Genomic DNA, 18,173 nt, shown 5'->3' with positions numbered 1-18,173 from the left:
TTGAGGGATCCACAGATGATTTCTTCATACGTTCATTCATAATGACCAACAAAAATATCACAAATATAATTATTAATCAGATAAAACTAATTAAATGTGTGAAACTGTTCATATATAAGTGTGTATTGCATCACACTACGAACACTAATCAATATTCATACATAAACTGTCTTAGGATCGAAACCAAACCAACAGTTTCTAAAGTAGAACTCAAGTTTCAATTAACTGATGAAGAAAGTAAAACCAGAAGCTAACACCGAGATGGGCTACAGGCAGCTCAGAATCTCAGTGATAGGAAGGAAACAGCACTCAGCTGAATTTTATACTGTTAGTGACAGTCTGAATTCCCTTCTCATCCATCATAAAGATAAAAGGAGTACAAATGCAATGTGATACTGGTACAATTTACAAAAGCTACAACCAACTATCATTTTATACAGAGGCTTACGGTCCGATTCGCATAAATTTCAGGAAACCGACCTCAAAAATGGCTTAGAAAACAGCCCTATCAACCTTCCTTAATCAGCCAGAAGCATCTGGCAGCACATAAAAAAAGGAAACCAAAAACAAAGAATCTATTGAAAGAACAACAGTGTTATTTTCTTCATTTTTGTTCTATTGATAGAAGCTCCTGTACATTCTCTGCTTCCGGTGACCAATGCAAGATGCATGAAGCAAGATCAGGAGCTCCCAATGCCGCAGTGGACATGGATGGTGCTTGCTATATAAGCATTTGGAAATCCCTTTGCGCTCAGTCCAGAATGAATGAAGCAAGATCAGGTGAATCTGATGCCCCCATGGATTCAGCAATTCTGAGAGCCATGACAGACTTGTAAACTGCGAGCTCAGCATTTGCCATGAGAATTTGAGCTCTATTCCGTAGATGAATGGCAAACTCCACAGCTCGGTTTGCAGCATTTTCAGCTTCTTGAACCCTTTGCAAGTCTTCCACGTTTGTCCCAGCTATAATACAATTGACACTACCAATTAAAATCACATGTACCAGAAAAGCAAAAAAAATAGATAACAAATTAACTCCTAAAATTGTCTAAAGATGGAAATGCAACCAGCTGGTCTCTAAATATATTCTTACAAAATGTCAGAAAAAAAACTTCTGAGCGAGAGAAAAAAGGATGGATAAAAGTTCACCGTTTCATAATAAAAGGAAAGAATTGAGAGTAACCAAGGAATCATATTGAACATCTAAAAAGTCTTCTGGATAAATCAGTTTCGGGTCCCTAAACAAAGAACTTAATATAGAACAAGCGGGTGTGTCATTTTCAAAGCAATGAATTGCAAACTCAATACACATGAAACATTTCGATTTGGATTTTGCCAAAAGCAAAAAATACAACATTTGAAATAGCATAAATATAAAATGATGATACTAAGAAAAGGCCACAAGAAAACCAAGGAAAAAAAATAACAGATTATATATGAGACATCAGCTTTAACCCAAATAATAGACAAATATATTGTAGTAAAAACCAACAGACATGATTCAGTTTTAGCCAAACGATTAACGATATCAAAACAACTATGGAGGAGTCATGTTTTGTTCTTCAATCTCTAGAAGTGTTTCCTCATTTAACTCATTGATATTTTAGAGATGAGCAAAAACTAAATGCCAACTAAAATTAATATTGTAAAATGATTATATTTAGAAAAAAAATGCATGAGTCAGCACACTAAACTGATATCTTCCAACCATAATTTTGAGAGACATCTATATTTGATTTTATAGACTCATTCTCCAGGAAAGGCAAAACAAACCTTGTGAAATGACCTCCGGCTTTGCTCTTGGTGTCTGTACTCGTTGTCTCTTGGTAGATCTTTTTTTGCGCAGAAATGGTTTATGTGCCAACTGCACCCTCCGCAAAGGTGGACCCTGTTGAAAAGTATATTAAGGGCACCAAGTCAGACAATAAGTCAAAACCAAAAAAGAGTTTAACATAAATCATTACCAAAAAACGAGAAGTGAATTATTCAAGCAACCAGCATCTTAAGCACAAAGGGTATCAACAGAACAATTAATGTTGTCCTCAGACTAGACAAATCGCAGAAAAGTTGTGAAACATGATACTGATGCATGATCATTACATTTATAGGTGATAATTAAAACCAGAACATGTTAGACATTAATCCACTGTGAGGAAAATTCACGATGAGGAAATTCATAGTACAGATGATGCAATAAAATTTTGCAATGAACTCTCACAAGAAAGAAAATAGAAATAATGAACCAAGAGTTGTGATCAAGTCATTAACAATTTTATTCAATTAAAAACCATAAAAACTTCATCAAACAAAAAAAATCAACACTGCAGCTGTAGTGGGCATCAAACCTTGGGCTTTTTGATGAAAAATTTATTAAAACCACAAGAGTTGTCAGCACTTAAACCATATATTAGCAAAGTGAAAAAAAATCCACAATAAACTGTACCCAGCCAACTTGCCAGCAATAATAAACTATAGATAACGGAAGCAACCAGTAAAATAGTAAACTTGATTTTGCTACTTAATTACGAGCTATAAAACTTCAAAAAAGAACAAGAAAAAGAAAAATATAATACTTACAGATACCTGAAACTCTCTAACTAAAGCAGCATGTCTCTTGTTCCTCTTTCTTATCCAATAGTCATAGATGGCATTCAACATCTCCCTCTTTCCGAAATGCTGATAAAGATCTAATGCTTTTTCCTTGTCAAATACATCATCCACATTGCTGTAAGCATCCTTCTCCATTGCATAAATTATTTCCTCAAAACTGTCTTTTGTAATATCAACAAATTCACTAGTCTCTATATGTAGAATGCTAGAATTATACTTAATGAGCCACTGTTCATCCCCTGAGTCCATATCATACATAGCAATTTTGCTTGATAAAGCCCGCTGAACTTCATCATCCATCATTCTGATGTACTCACCAGGGCACCCAAAAGTAGCTCCAGCATCATCCTCATAACCAGGGACCTCCTTAAACACGGGCACAGGAATCATCCTGGAGGACATCTGCATATTTCGCTCATGACATTCCATGTGCAGTTCCTTGAACACAAGCCAATCCCACTTATCCAAAAACTCAAGCTTCCACCTACCATCTCCAGCCCACATATAGGCATGAGTGAATCGATTGACAAAACAAGGCCTCATATCCAGAGGCCTATGCAAGTACCTCACTTCACCCTGTGATTTAACTGCTATACACCATTCCTTAGAGGCCAACAACAACATGACCTCAAAACCTTCCTCTCTCCAACACCTGTCAGCATCAGTAACTAAGACATTTGCATTGCAATGTACAGAGTCTATGTTCTGCTTCACCTCCGCCAAAGCAGATTTCAGTTCCCTATTCTGCTCTACGGGGCTCTTCTTGGCAGACTTCCTCTGCTTCCGATGAAAACTGATAGGAGTTGACACATCACTCTCATCTTTGCAACTGAACGAGTCCTCAGCACAGGCATCAGGCACTTCAATAAATAATGGCCTTATCATGGGTTCCGGTAGAAAACCTGCTTCAGCTTCAGAAGAACTGCTAGAACCACTCTGGCTAGAGTGTAATGATAGTGGGGCCTCTGGATGAGAACTCATCAAAGACGGGTTCCGACTTCTAAAAAATCTAGAGGAACTTCTCTTTCTGCGAAGCATGCTTAGCCTTGAACCACAGAAAATAGTTGTGTTTCGTGTAATGGACTTGTAAGCATCATTCTTAGAATTGTGCTTCTCAAAAACATGGGTACCCGAAAGTTTAGTTCCCAAATAACCTGCCTCCTTGAGAGTATGACTAATAGTTTGTCCAGTATCAACCATTGCAGAGGGATCAGGATGCGAGTACATTGAGTGCCTCTTAAGAACACAAGGGAAATAAAGGGACCCAACAAGCATGCTGATGTGCAAGCTCCTAAAGTAGAACGGAAGGGCTGAAAAATCAAGCCATACTAATGGAACAGACAGTCGCGCACCATAAATCTTGCATAGCCCGAAAGAAGGTAGAGCATTTGTGAACAGATTATTCTGAAACAAAATATAGGAAGAGAAGTGCACTCAAACATTTAGGCATACCAGATATCAATATTGAAAGCAAAAAACTGAGAATAAACATCTAAAGAGAACAAACTTACATCTCTGTGCCACCGGATTGGTAATACGTGGACTCCCTGCTGAGAGAAGACACTTGCCAAGGACCCGGATAGTAGGAAGAAAGCAAATTCCCGAACTGACACCGTGGCCCTCCTCGTCCATCTAAGGATGGCAATCAGGAGTCTCGAGAAGAAAAGTGAACTGCCCAAGCACGAGAGCTCCACAAGCAGCAAGAGCACCACAGGACCACCGATGCAAGTGCACAAACTATCTTCCATAATGCCGATCTTCTTTGCAAAGTTAAGTGCAGATACCGCAGCCCTAAGCTCTCTTTTCGAAACTCTTCTCTTCATCGAGGTTTCCACAGGGTCCATGTCAACATTTGCTGGTTCGCATTTGATTCCTTCGTATAAAGGCGCCACCTTTAGCCTCTTCCTGCAACCTTTCCGACTGAAAAACAACCCAAATCTTCTGTCTATCTCGGCAGTCCCATCACCCGCGGACAAAGATGATAACACCGCACTACTCTGAAGTTGCCTCTGCCGCTTACGCCGATAAACTATCCCAAACTTCTTCCCTTGCGGAGAATCCAAATTGTCATTGGGAACGTCAAATTCCGGAGACTCCGTCACGACCACACCAGCGCAAGCCTCCGCGTCGTTCCGCACAGTCGGACCACCAAGATCACGCTTTTCCCCTTCCTCCCCTTGCCACCATCGGAGATCCGCCGTCGCATCGCCGCCAAAGGCCCCCAACCACTCATCCCTGTTCTTCCATGAAGCGGACCGCTTCCCGGAACGGAGAACCCTGGAGTCGCCGTCGCCGCAGGCATTGGCGGCCGCGGATGCGGAAGATGCCTTGGCGACGTACACCCTCGTTGATCGCCGGGCCCCCACCGAGGGCATGGGCGCCGGAGGCGGCGCCGGCAGGGGGAACACCCGCGACCCTATCTCCGCCTCCGCCGCCCTGTACAGCTTCAGCCGCGCCGCGTTATTGCTTTCCGGCCTTGCGTGCCGCCGCGTCACAACCATATTCTCCTCCCCTAAAGAACCCCCTCATCGTCGATTCCTAACACCCACGCATGGCCAAATTCCGATCCGATCGTTTCGATCCCTTTCCCCCTCTTTAAATTGAGTTCAAGATTTAAATACTACGACGCCGATTCAGATTCCTTCTCTTCCTCTTCGCCTTCCCTCGCAAGATCACGATCTAAAGAAGGGGCAAAGTAACGGTAGTTGAAGCGCGTCACGTCGTCGGCGGTGGGGTGGAGAGAGAGAGAGACCGAGCTAGGGTTTGGTTTCGGGCCTCTCTTTTAATGGGCACCGCCGATTCACGGGAACCGTCTGATGAAGATCGAACGTCAAAAGTTTGGGGATTTTATTCCGCCCCTCGCGGGATTTTAAACGGCGGGGGATTTTTCTAGGAGCATTGATCGGATGCGCCGCGGGTTAGATCAATCCACTACGTGGCGAGGCGTTAGCAGATGGCATTAGTGGGATAACAGGCCTGGAGTTGAGCTCCAACAGTGGTTCGGCGGAGCAGCAGACGCGACTTTTGAGGGTGGAGTCCATAGGCGAAATGACGAAACTATTCCCCCCCGACGGACACGTGTCCGGTGCATCGCGGTACACCGTCTGCAGACGCTTGGAGCCTGACACGTGTTTGCGGCTGCGGGACCGCTTTCCGTTTCGGTGGGGCTTGATGGGTGCGTCTCGCAGTGTGATCCCAGACACGGTTCCGAGCTTCGTCAACCGATTCAACGCACAATACGGTGGGTCCAGCCCACTTTGTTGCAACGTAGACACGCGTCGGCCAACCTATGGTCTCGAATTCCCGAATCCAGGCTCGGTCACACGTGAAATCCCCCCGCGGATTGCTTCGTGGAGAAGCGTTTTACAGATCAAAGCCCAACTCGCCAAGAAGAACAGCTTTATTTACCTACGTATCCCTTGTCAGATACAAAATGACGATAATACCCCTCAAAAGGTTCATATGACTTCCAGAAACCTCTGAACCTAAATATTAATATCATGGTTACCTTAACTAAGGTTAATCCAAAGGTGAATATGAATAGGAAAAATATGCAAGATAAATTTTCCTTAACCTTCCCTTTTTTCATGTAAAAGACACATTTTTTATAGATACATTCATCATCATTAATGGAAAATACATATATTTAAAGATTTAGATTAAGCATTTTTTATGGTAAGACTATTTATGTTTGCCTTCGTCAGAAACTGAAACTGCATTGGTAGACTATTCTGAATCACATTAAACACAAATAACAATCAACAACAAAAATAGTCAGCTAAAGGTAATTTTGAGAGAATCTTCATGCTTCGCCATCAACTTGCTACACAAACATCTGACGACATAACATACATAAAATTTGCAGGAACAATGGAGCATTCAAGTTCACAAAAGAATGAGTTTGCATATATCATACTGTCATATACTTCAGAATAGTTGAACGCACATCCTCCATAAAAGCTGCAGCTTCTTTCTGCAAAGTGAACCATCAACTGTGTAAGTGAAGAAGAAGCCAATTGTGAAAGGTAGCAAAGAGAGTGACATATGAGCAACCTGATTGTTACTTATCGCGCTCGCTATGTTCTCGTCAAGCAGCGCCAAAATAGATCTGCTCAGCTCATTCCTCTCAACCATCTCGAGCAACTGCTCACAAGGAAAAACCGCACCATCAAACTTGGTGATTACAGTATCAAAATAATTATCAGCGTGTGTGGATCCGACATGCTGATCTTACAGTTGATTTCCTGTCTTTAGACTGCAGTATTTTCATAAGCCTTTCTTTGGCTGATACGAGATCAGTTTGCATCTTATCATATGCTTCTGAGGCAACAAGATACAGGAAGACAAAATCAGTTTGGAAACAGCGAAATTTGATGCCATATGCAAGTTGAGCTCCGGAATGCCAAAAAGTAAAAGAACCTGTGCCCTCTTGCAAGACCTTCTGCATTGCTTCCAGCTCAATCAACCTGTCCTCCATCTCCTGCGCACAAATAATAATGTAACTCAAACTGCACTTTGATTGTTTTTTGCACGGACAAAAAGTCGCTCATCTAGTAATACCGTAGTTCTATTGACTGCAAAACGGAGTTGTCCAAGCTCAACTCGTAGGTGATCAAAAAACTCTTTGTTTAACCTACACATCATGTAGGCACTCGCATTATCCACTGAGTCATGGTAAAATTAGCTGTATAACTATGATAAGATTCTTATTATTTGCATTGTATGTGGTTAATCTGAAATAAAAACAAGATTCTTTCACCTTTTGAAATTGATGTTATTAATTTCATACATGTGCCAGATGAATCAAGGTACAAAAATGTATAAATGTTCAAAGAACATGTCAATTGATCTTCCACAGGGAATTCTGTTCCAGCTAGGAACCAATACAACAAAGCAAATTGGACCAGTTCATGTTGAAAATATAAAATTATGCATCTGGTCTCATCTATAGGTCTAACCTTTAGATGCAATGGCATTCATAAAAGAATTGCATTCGAGCAATTTTCTTTCACCAACCAGGCCTCAACCTGTTAACCTGGTGCCTTGATCGATCATGTCATCCCACAATGTCGTGAGTTAGAATCCTCATTTTAATACTCCAGTTTAGTCCAACAAAAAGTGGGTAATTCTAGACTCGCGAATTTTGGGTCAGTGCTTTAGCCAATTATTGTATCGGGCAAGAGCAGCTCCTCCATATAACACTGAATGTAGAAGCAGTGAGAGAAAATAAAAGTCTCAAACGAGACTTATTTTTCTCAATTTCATTAATTGTCTAAGATTTTGTTTCAAGCTACTGATGCAGAATAAAAGCATTGAAGCTGAGTTAGAATGTTGGAATTTTAAAGACCTAGAAACCAGCAAATAACTTTTATCCGACTTGGTTTCCTTTATAAAAAAAAATTTACTCACCTTCCTTTTGAAACTCTCAAGTTGATATATTTTTTAATGCATAGTAGTCAACACAATAACATGGGAAAATGCATGCATAATCTAAATGAACTAAAATATTAGTGAAAAACCAAATGAAAAGATGTCTAATGTACTTTCCAGATTGCTATGTCTAGACAAGTTGATCCTTATTTCAGCCCTAAGCAAGTGATGATCGAGTTCAATATATACACTAAACCAGATTTAGTTCTTTGCATCAAATCAACAAACACATGGCTGAAGCTACAAGAATCCTTAAACTAAATCTAAGTTAATTAGTCATTGTCCTGAGATACTAAGAAATCTAGAAAAGTAGTCCCAAATTTGTTTTCTCGGAGTTATATATTTCAATTCTCATCTCAAAACCAACTAGTTAAATGCTATATTCATCTTTGTCCACTTCAAACTTGGTAACTCCATCTAATCTATTCATGCTTTTACTGAATCATTTTCCTTTCAGATATCAAAATCGAGGAAAAAGAGAAAGGAGAGCTGCATTAGCCATCTGATAGCCAACATGAAATGGCAGAGACTTGGCTAATTCTGTTCACTGCATTAAATGGTCATAGATCAAAAAGGACAGCAGTCAGCAGCTCACCGGGGCCGCAACCTCCCGATCTCCACCTCGATGTCCCGCGCTTCAGTGTCGAGAAAGTACTCTATCAGTCCCTCGGTCGTCTCCGGCACCACACGAGTCTAGCGACAAGCACAGCACAGAACAAAGAATGATGAGCGATAACTCAACCGAAGCAGCTGAAAAAAGCACATGAGACGGATGAGGAAATGCGTCCGAGACCTCTCGACGTTTGCGGCGCTGCTCCCGCTCCTCTCGCAGCTGGCGGTCGAAGGTCTCCCGGGCGACCGCGTCCTTCTCCAGCTGCCGCTTCAGATCGAGCCGCGCGATGTGGCCACGCTGGGGCGGCCCGAGTATACCTTCAGGGTCCTGCAAAACGGATGAAAGGACCCATAAATTACCCTCCCCCCCAAAAAAGAAGGAAGAGGGAGGTGACTTGCCCAGCCGACGCATAGAATTCTCCTATTCTGCCGCCTCCTCAGCGTGAAGGTCTTCACCATGACTGCAGCGGCGGAAGGGACGATCATGGCAGCCATGACGAGCTTCGAGTGCCTGCCTCAGCTGGGTAGATGGAGCCAGCGCTATCCATCATAAGTGACCGAGCGGCTCCGGATCACCAACATCGTTCTTGCTTCCGTGTTTTTGAAAACAAGAAAACAAAAGCACTCGGTTTTGTTTTGTTTAAGATGGTCTTATGGTCACGAAGGGCAGCAGGAATGGTTCCAACCCGGTTCAATTGAGATAACATCGATTTGAACCCAACCGAGATTTTCTAGTTAGCTTCCTTCACATTGTACGATCTTGAACCCGGTCGACCTGAGACGGCTGGACCCAAAGTATCTTGTCCGGATTATGTAAAACTAGCTGAGGAGTATATCCGAACGAAGTCCTTTCGATTCCTAATCAAAATCGATTGAAAGTTATACTAGAGCTACCCGATTGGTACACATAATTGAACGAGCCTTTAGGATAATATGGTTCATTATCTTTTTTTCATAATAATATCATGTCTAAATTGTGTCCGGGGCGATAGTACCATCCAGATACAATCTTTTAAGTTGTGTTAGTTATACTGCTCAGACGGGTTGTAGTACCATTAGTGTAGGATTGTCATACAATAATATTGCCCAGATAATACCTGGGAGACTGAGCTTTCGACGGTTCCACCGTTAGACTCTGCTACAGGTCATTGAATGAGTTCAACAGGACTAATTCAACCCTGATTCAGGTTCAATTGTCCCCTAATCAAGTAGTATGGTACACCCAAATCTAGCTCAAATTAAGATATAATTTCGATAAGAAAGACTTAAACAATTACAAGATAGTAAATCTAGGTTGTCCGACTTATCATTTGTTTATCTGAACTCCTAGAGAACTTCGGATGCGTCCTCCAAACCTTCAACGTATCACCCAATCCATTTGTATGTTGACTCCCGTAGCATCGGATCTTGGTGTGACATTTGATTCTTCCAACCCGATGCCCGATTTCTGATTCTAGGCCAACGTTTGATTCTTCTAGCTTTAATTATTTTACCTTTTGAGGTTAGTCGTGCATGACTTTTCTCAACACATGGATTATATCATAAATTTATCAATTGATTTAATCATCAAAATTCGAGATTTAACACATAAGTGTGAGCAAAGAGTAGATGAAGACTAGTAACAGCTTAATGCATGAAGTACAACTCTCGAGGAGGTGAGCATAGTCTTCTCAACTCTTAACAGAATGAGTGAAATCAAGTATCATGGTTCTCTTATTTATCCAATAGATCATTCGAAAAAACTTCATAGAAGATAATAATTATCAAATTTTTACTAATGATGATTGATTCTATCAATAGTAGATTGTCTACTTAATTTTTTAATGAAATGCCAATTAAAAAAAGAAGTAACAAGAACCTACTTGAAGGTGATAACTAACTAGAAAATAAATCAAAGGGTAACTTCAATAAGCATCCGCCCAGTTCAAGTGGTGTGAGATGTTTGAGAGACTAGTGTACAATGAAAAAGATTTGTTCCTTCATCTAAGAGATTTACAGGAACTAGCAAAGATCAAAACAATTCGATCGAACAAATACTGGAGTCAAATTGGCAAGTTGAAATAGCACTAGCAAATTAAAGTTTAAATACTCAATAACAACAATAAAGAGTGGCTGAGAGGTGTATTGCAATTGAAATATAAGATTAAAGATTCAGTAAAGATTAGCATACGTAATATTCGCAAAGGCGGATGTTGAAGAAATAAGTGAGGAAGCATATTATGAATAAATCTATACAAAGGATGTTTGATATAATGTTTATATATATCTATATCTTTTTTTGATTTTTTTTATGATTTACGAGTAAAAAGCCTATAGTAGGCTTAATATCCTCATTTTAGTTGGCTCTTATGATCATATTCATCTTACAAATATAAGTTATGTGCGGTTATCACATAGTGATATAACTATACAAAAATAAACCATCAAGATAGTTATTTTAAAGGTTTTCTGGTGTAAAGTATCATCAACATATTACTCTAGGGCTATCGAGTGAGAATATTATTGGATAATATTTTTCTATAGTAGTATCATTTGTGAGGACTTTTATCATGATTATTTTAAATCATTTATCGTATGAACCGTTTAGAGCTTATAAAATTTATATTTATAATTTATATTATCTATTAAATATTTATTAAAATATCTCTCGAATTAAACAGTTCATCTATGATTTTAAAACAGACTTTCATAGAAAGACGATGATAGGTAATAGCTTCCAAAGTGTATCTATGCTTATTGAAAAAATAATTACAAAGATACTACACAAATTAAACAAAATAAGTTTAAGTCCATTGCCGTGTGGACGAACCTTAATGGGTTTGAATTGAATGATTCAAGAATTCCATGGTGGATGGTGTAGAATATTGTTGATGTCATCCTCATCGCAGCATGCTTTGCCAATCTTTTAATAGATTATGTTATCGATTCATGTTTCGTTTACCAAGTCCAAAGCATTCGGATGCGAGCAAAAGAGAAAGAGTCAGTCATGATCGGACTACGACCACCGTGCCGTGTTCTTTACGAAAGCTCAATCCGCAGCGGGTGGGAGTGTAAGACCAAACATACATGCAGATAAAATTATTCTGCAGAGATGACCATAGGGCTCTCGTCTGTACAAAACAGTAATCAAATGATCATTACAACTTTCAAGCTTTGTGAGACTGTTCGTAGCAGACTTACATCAGACTTTTGCTTTTGTTTTCTCTCAGTCATCTTGCTGACTTTGTCAGCACTAGTAATGATCAAAACCCTATTGTCCATTGTATATGACATCTGGCCAAGTTTGAATCCTTCCTTGTGTGTCATCAGAGGAACATATTTCATGCCCATAAACTTAAGATCCGTGTGAATCCATCTTAATTTCTTGTGTTGGTTTGGTCAGCAGTCATGCTGGAAAATATGATTCCATCGGTGAGATATGGGAAAGAACTGTTACCCACAGAGAGATGAGGCGATGATCTTTGGTGCCAACTTATCATGATCGGTGGTAGGAATGCGGTTGGGACTTCATTTTTGTGGTGTGAATTGCGTAGCCGACTGGAAGAGCTCTTTGACCACATATTCGACACCTCCGGTCAACCCATCACATCACATCATCAATGGCGTCCTTGAGCAGCTTCCTCCACTCTCTCTCTCTCTCTCTTTATCTTTGCCTCCGCAAGTTTCACTATTAATATCTAGAGAGAGAGAGAGAGAGAGAGAGAGAGATGGAGATGGGTAAGATGATGATGATGACGATGAATACGGTGGTGGCGGTGGTTATGGTGGTGTTGACGGTGATGAGCGACGGGGTGGAGGGGCAGTCGTCGACGCCGTCGTGCGTGTCGAACCTGGTCCCCTGCTCGCGCTACGTGAACTCGACGAGCACCCCGCCGGCGGAGTGCTGCACGCCGCTGAAGCAGGCGGTGGATAACGACCTGCAGTGCCTCTGCGCCGTGCTCAATGACGCCACCGTCATGAAGGCTTTCAACATCTCCACCGATGAGGGGTTTCGCCTCGCCCGGTCCTGCGGCATCTCCAACTTCAGCAATTGCTCCAATGGTAAGCATCCATCGATCCTCCTCCGTATCATCCATCCCCTCTAAACTCAGCAATTTTCTTCTTTACTGCTTTTATATATACAATATACACTTTAAATGCTTAAAAACTTGCTCATGTATTATTATTCTAATTAATCTTTGTTGGCTTTTGTAATTTAACTATCATCAACAATTTTAGTTTACATCGTTAGTTACTATTCAAGTGATGCTAACAATTTTAGGGTCTTTTTTAATATTTAAACATCTTTTTTTGAAATATAAACACCCTTACAAGTGGAATATTTTGAATTTTTTTTATGAATATTAATCATAGTTATATGTAATAAAATTTATAGCAACGAGTATGCTATAACGATATAAAAATAAATTTTAGTTCCAGAAATAAAAAACATCTTTAAGTTGATGATTTCACTACGTTATAAAATTAACTCATCATATATGATTCCAGAAGGCTGGAATTGTCTCGTGTGTGTAGATTGACTGACTCTTTGATGTTTCCTTTTGTCATCGATACAATTTTGCAGCTTCGTCACCATCTGCCACGCCTCCTCCTCCAGGTAAAACTTTATCCTGATTGATTAAAGACTCAAATATGAGACCATCAATTATATCATTATAATAACTTGATACTCACTCACATTGTTTCTTTGTTTGTTGTTCATGTTATTGCGGGTGCTAAAGGAAATAAGAATGGTGGAGATGGCCACAGGGCAAATTGGATTGGCATGTCAACCTTTATAAGCTTGTTCGTCTTCTGCTGGTCCGTTATGGCATAATAGGATGAATGCTTGTTTCTCTTCTTTGTCTTCTTGTGATTGAGATCAGATATTATTTCTCCCCTTCAAGATTTCGAAATTGAGCTCATATACAAATTTTAGTTATTGCTTTTCCATTTAAGTTCAATTCATGTGTTTTGTCTCAGTATATGCATCTAAATCCCCAAATTTAACAGATATGGCATTTTATTATCTAAAAGTCTAAGATCAAAACAACAGTAACCAATAAAATCTTTATTTCCAAGTGCTAAGTAACCACTACAAATAATGCTGGAAATGGAACCTGTGATTTGCTCGGGGTGAGAAACATGCAGACAATCTTATGGATCTCCATAAATTATATGCCCACAATATTTTTGATACAAAACTAAATAATCTTCCCAAAACGACACAAAAAAACCACTGCTAAATAATCTACTTCACTAAGAAATTAAACACATATGGTATTTAAATTCATTAACCTGAAAATTTCAGAAAACTATCGAATATGGTTTTGATCCTAAATAAAATGGAAATGTACTAACATGACAGTTATGATTTACCAATAAGATGGAGACGAATATATTGCAATGTTCCACATAAAACTGGGGTCTCCTCTTGAAAGAACTACAAGCAACTCAAAATCCTCCTAATGTTGCACAAAAATATTTTGGTAAAAAACAGGGATCTTAATGCTTACATGGAGAGTCAAATCTTTCCGTGCCTTGTTCGGCGTAAGGAGCCTGCAAAGAAACTGCTGTGTTACCCGTTATATTAATCCAAAAAACCTGCACACTTCATTAATTGTACAAGCAGTCTACTGCTATACCTCGCCAAAAAAGTGCAGAATGCTTAAACTCAAATCATTAGTCGTAGGCCGTTCAAGTCTTATACATTAAGCCAACTCTTGCTTTCTCGTTAAAGTGGGACTATCAAGATATCAAATGTGTAGCAAATATTCTTCTTTGAACAACCAATTGACCAAAAGAGACTTAGAGAGAGGAAAAAAAACGTCATGTACTGAACCTTGAAGAAACGGCGAGGATTGAACAGTACCTCAATTAAATTTCCAAGTCCTACCATGCAGCCACAATCTCAAGTGGCCATGGAGAGAGCCTGAAACCAATCCTCCATCATGTCCCACTATCAACATCAAATCCAGCTCCTGTCCAGCCAGACCCTGAAGGTCCCCTTCCCTTTGGCATGAGCATGCTGCCCTTCGCTCTTCCAGAATTCATGGTTCTCTTCTTTTCTTTCACTTCCACGGGCCGTTGGTTCCGTGCATCTGAAGCTGGCTCGGTTTTATTGGTTGCAGGAGCAGTTGCATCAGGAATTCTCCGCTCTACTGGTTGATTCTGTGTGATTGTGGCAGCTATAACATTGCTTGGTATCTGCTGCATCAACTTCCCATCCTGACATGACATCATAGAGAATTCAATTTGCATGCACCTCAAACGGTTTAACCAAGTAATTTGCATTGGTGCAGCTTTGTTTGTTGCAGTAAGAGACAGGCTATTCAATTTCCCAGATCAAATTCTGAAATTTTACAACACTGGTGAGCATGATCCAGCCAATATATTGTATATTCCTAAGCAATCAAGAACAGTCTTGTACAGTTTTAATTAAGATGACTAACATATATACATACATACATATATATATATGTTTGTCATCTTAACTATAACTGTACAAGACTGCCCTAACGAGAAAACCCAACTTTGGATAATATCAGCTTGCCATTCTGACAGTGGAATCTGAGAGCAGCCAACATTCTTAATAAATAGAGCTGGCAGAGTGGGGAATAGGTCCTTACTGAAACATCAGAGGAAATCCTGCTAGGGTTGAGAGCTTCTAGTCGTCTTTTTAGCTCCTCCAACCTTAAATATTGGGTACTTGTGCTTTCTTGAACCTATCCATTGAGCATCAAGATGAAATTCTATAGTGCAGTTCCATCAATTATGTCAAGTCTAAACTAGCAATAAAGAAAACAATAAACAAATACCAGCTGATTCAGATCATCACAAAGCTTCTGCTTGATATCCTCCTCATCTTTGACAGCTTGAACTGCAGCTTCCCATGCCTAAGGTGACAAATTAGTTTATCCTTCAAGATAACTTGATGACCAGAAAGAAAGCATACGAAACATTTGTTTCATCTCTTATTTTAAAAGTGATTTTATGCTAACCGACTAATTGTGTTGTATGATTGAAGTCCATTTTGACTTGTGTGGAATTTGATTAGTTGATGCAGTCTCCTCAAGGAAACATATTGTGTAATGACAAGAAACATAAACTATGCAAAAAAAGAGCACATGAAACTAACCTTTTTAGTTTGTTCTTCCTTGAGCTTAGCCATATGTATCCTCTCAGTTGACAATTCAATCTTCTTTCGCAGGTGTTCAAGCGCTTTAGGCACATGATAAGAAACGCCAAAGAGAAAGAGCTAATTTAGGTGGTACACTTCGGGAATTAAGTAAAAATGTCCAAGGTAATTTAGAAGTGCAAAAACCTGCTTTTTTTGGCCCAGCTGTAAGCTTCAACTCCAATGTAAGAGACTCTAGCTCACGTTCCACTTCGCGAATCTTAGAATAATTTTCTTGAATATATCTAAGACATATGGTAAATACTTTGGTGAAGAGATCATAAAGAGAATATTAAATTAAGAAAAAAAAATGTGGCCCTTGATATTAAAAAGAAAAGTGAGTAGAAGACAGCTGTCATAATATACTAGGAATACTTAATAGGTGGGACTACTGTGTTTTTTTTTCTTGGGCATGATGTGCACTGTTATACCAAAAAAAATATTTATACATATCTAATAAGCATATAGTCAGAAGAGTAGTTTCGATTCACCTGGTGAAAAAAGCAGGAGATGCTCTTAACAAATTTAGAAACTTCAATGATGATCATGTTTATTTATTTATGGTTATTAAACAGCAGTAGACATACATTCTGTAAAACAAGATAGTTGATGCATCAGATTTAACCAGTTATTGTTGAAAGAGGGGTTTAGTTTGTGCTCTTCATATAGTTGCAGGTAAAAAAAATGATGGTCAATGACATGAGTAATCACTACAACAGTTGGGGAAAAAGTCAATATGATGCTCCAACTCTCCACAATGTATAATTCACTAGTTTGTGATTGGACTGAGGTGGCAATTAAGTGTCTTTGAACTCTCTCATATTATACTATCTTTGTATACAGGATATTATCCTTCCCACGACTGAAATTGTACATTATAGACCACACAGGGCCTACAGATCTGACCCTATTTGAGGTTGACTCAGGCTATCATCACATAAGCCATGATATCTAGATCTGCCACACAAGAAGTTTTATTTGCAAACCACAGGAACAACCTGTGTGCAGATATTAAAGGGACAACAATTGATGCAATGAAACCATGAAAATGTCACCAACCAAAAGTTACCATGGTGCAATTCAATCCAGGAGGAATCTAAAAACCTATGGAGAATGTATATCCTACAAATGCATGATCATTGATGGTCCTAAAGAACATGACAGAAAATGATTATACATTGTATGATCCAAGCATATAGAGAGAAGTATAATAAAATCCTCATGTTTTCAGAGAAGCAATCTCTGATGAGAAATTTCTCTAAACCAAACCACCTTAATATTTTAGGCAATTCAAGAAGATCTTGCTAGACTAGCTAGTGTTTATTCACATGTTCTAATATCTCAAATCTTTACAAACCAGCTTTACATTGTAATTGTTCTCCTCAAAACATAATGTGGAAAATCTCATAATATCAAATTTGCACGAAATCAAACTCTAGTTTCTTTGCGTTTCTCCAATAGATCATTATTGCCCCAATGGATCTTCAGTCACAGGCTTGTGACATGGTGGTTTCTCAAGAAAATAAGCTGTACATTCATATGAACACTAATGCCGTAAGCTAAACACGATGCATCACATAAGAAGAAAGAAGAACTTTTCACGGACGTCTTGTGGGATCTCTTTACGAACAAACATTGGAAATATCCTTTATTTCCCCAAATTCAAAAGCGCATCTGGTGGCAACTCCTAATGACCCACAGAGTATTCAACCCACCTCGATGCTTTGACATTCTCGCATTCTTTTCCGTACAAACACATCAAAGGCGTCCACAATTTACCAATCAATAAAAAGAACAGGGAAAGTTACGGAAGCCGGGAAAAAACGAGATACGGGTTTTTCCATTCGGGTACCTCTTGAGCTGGAGCTGCTCTGCCTCGATGATCTGAGAAATTCAAGAACCTTTCTCGTTAGAAATTGCGCGAACAGGGAAAGTTACAGAAGCGATGTAGCGAGCGAGAGACAGATCTGAAAGGAATAGGGACCTTCTCGGTGTAAGCGATGATGGGGGACTCTCTGGCGATGCCATCGGGGCCGATCTCGGGCAGCAGCGAGGGGTGGGAAGTCGGTGGAGGAGGGGGAGGAGAAGCCATCGGAAGACGAGGACGAAAACGAGGGGGGGAAGTGGAGACCTCCGGGGGGCCGTCGACGTCACCGTCAAATACTCTCCACGCGGAGTGGAAAATAATACTGCGGGCTTCACGATTGACGCTTCTATGCGGAATACTTGCATAGAAAAGTTAGAAAATATCTCATCGAGACCGTTCATTCTCTCAACGGATTGTATCATCTGAACCGTCTGTCTGATTTGATCAAATAAATCTCATGATAGTTCATTCGATTCAAATCAGATGGACGGTCGAGAT

The 18,173-nt window shown here is 39.7% G+C and overlaps 4 protein-coding genes across 6 annotated transcripts; 1 reads left to right on the top strand and 3 right to left on the bottom strand.

Annotated features, from left to right (window-relative positions):
• Window positions 1-332: 332 nt before the first annotated feature.
• Window positions 333-5,722, bottom strand: LOC135653234 (uncharacterized). 2 transcript variants are annotated; one of them, XM_065174981.1, is made up of 4 exons: window positions 4,122-5,722; window positions 2,578-4,014; window positions 1,774-1,888; window positions 333-963 (listed from the first exon to the last, which is right to left on the bottom strand). In XM_065174981.1, exons 1-4 carry the CDS (start codon window positions 5,109-5,111, stop codon window positions 752-754), a joined length of 2,754 nt encoding a protein of 917 aa, XP_065031053.1. In that variant the 5' UTR covers window positions 5,112-5,722; the 3' UTR covers window positions 333-751. The 2 variants fall into 2 exon arrangements, with proteins under 2 accessions (XP_065031053.1, XP_065031054.1); XM_065174982.1 differs by having other exon boundaries at window positions 2,584-4,014; window positions 4,122-5,694.
• Window positions 5,723-6,389: 667 nt separating this feature from the next.
• On the bottom strand, window positions 6,390-9,210 carry LOC135653236 (uncharacterized). The gene is made up of 8 exons (XM_065174984.1): window positions 9,052-9,210; window positions 8,834-8,980; window positions 8,636-8,733; window positions 7,171-7,243; window positions 7,030-7,090; window positions 6,845-6,930; window positions 6,664-6,753; window positions 6,390-6,583 (listed from the first exon to the last, which is right to left on the bottom strand). Exons 1-8 carry the CDS (start codon window positions 9,145-9,147, stop codon window positions 6,521-6,523), a joined length of 714 nt encoding a protein of 237 aa, XP_065031056.1. The 5' UTR covers window positions 9,148-9,210; the 3' UTR covers window positions 6,390-6,520.
• A 3,113-nt stretch (window positions 9,211-12,323) lies between these two features.
• On the top strand, window positions 12,324-13,595 carry LOC135652924 (non-specific lipid transfer protein GPI-anchored 7-like). The gene is made up of 3 exons (XM_065174265.1): window positions 12,324-12,693; window positions 13,217-13,249; window positions 13,374-13,595. Exons 1-3 carry the CDS (start codon window positions 12,360-12,362, stop codon window positions 13,466-13,468), a joined length of 462 nt encoding a protein of 153 aa, XP_065030337.1. The 5' UTR covers window positions 12,324-12,359; the 3' UTR covers window positions 13,469-13,595.
• Window positions 13,596-13,989: 394 nt separating this feature from the next.
• On the bottom strand, window positions 13,990-17,979 carry LOC103972150 (actin cytoskeleton-regulatory complex protein PAN1). Of its 2 annotated transcripts, XR_001976390.2 has the most exons (8): window positions 17,793-17,979; window positions 17,661-17,692; window positions 15,956-16,053; window positions 15,770-15,852; window positions 15,450-15,527; window positions 15,261-15,356; window positions 14,504-14,859; window positions 13,990-14,190 (listed from the first exon to the last, which is right to left on the bottom strand). XR_001976390.2 is itself a non-coding variant. In XM_009386368.3 (7 exons), exons 1-7 carry the CDS (start codon window positions 17,898-17,900, stop codon window positions 14,581-14,583), a joined length of 774 nt encoding a protein of 257 aa, XP_009384643.3. In that variant the 5' UTR covers window positions 17,901-17,979; the 3' UTR covers window positions 14,278-14,580. The 2 variants fall into 2 exon arrangements, 1 of the variants encoding a protein (XP_009384643.3); XM_009386368.3 differs by lacking the exon at window positions 13,990-14,190 and having other exon boundaries at window positions 14,278-14,859.
• Window positions 17,980-18,173: the final 194 nt, after the last annotated feature.

This window comes from Musa acuminata, chromosome BXJ3-11, assembly GCF_036884655.1.
Source record: "Musa acuminata AAA Group cultivar baxijiao chromosome BXJ3-11, Cavendish_Baxijiao_AAA, whole genome shotgun sequence".
NCBI lineage: Eukaryota > Viridiplantae > Streptophyta > Magnoliopsida > Zingiberales > Musaceae > Musa > Musa acuminata.
This window is presented reverse-complemented; position numbering and strand designations above follow the sequence as displayed.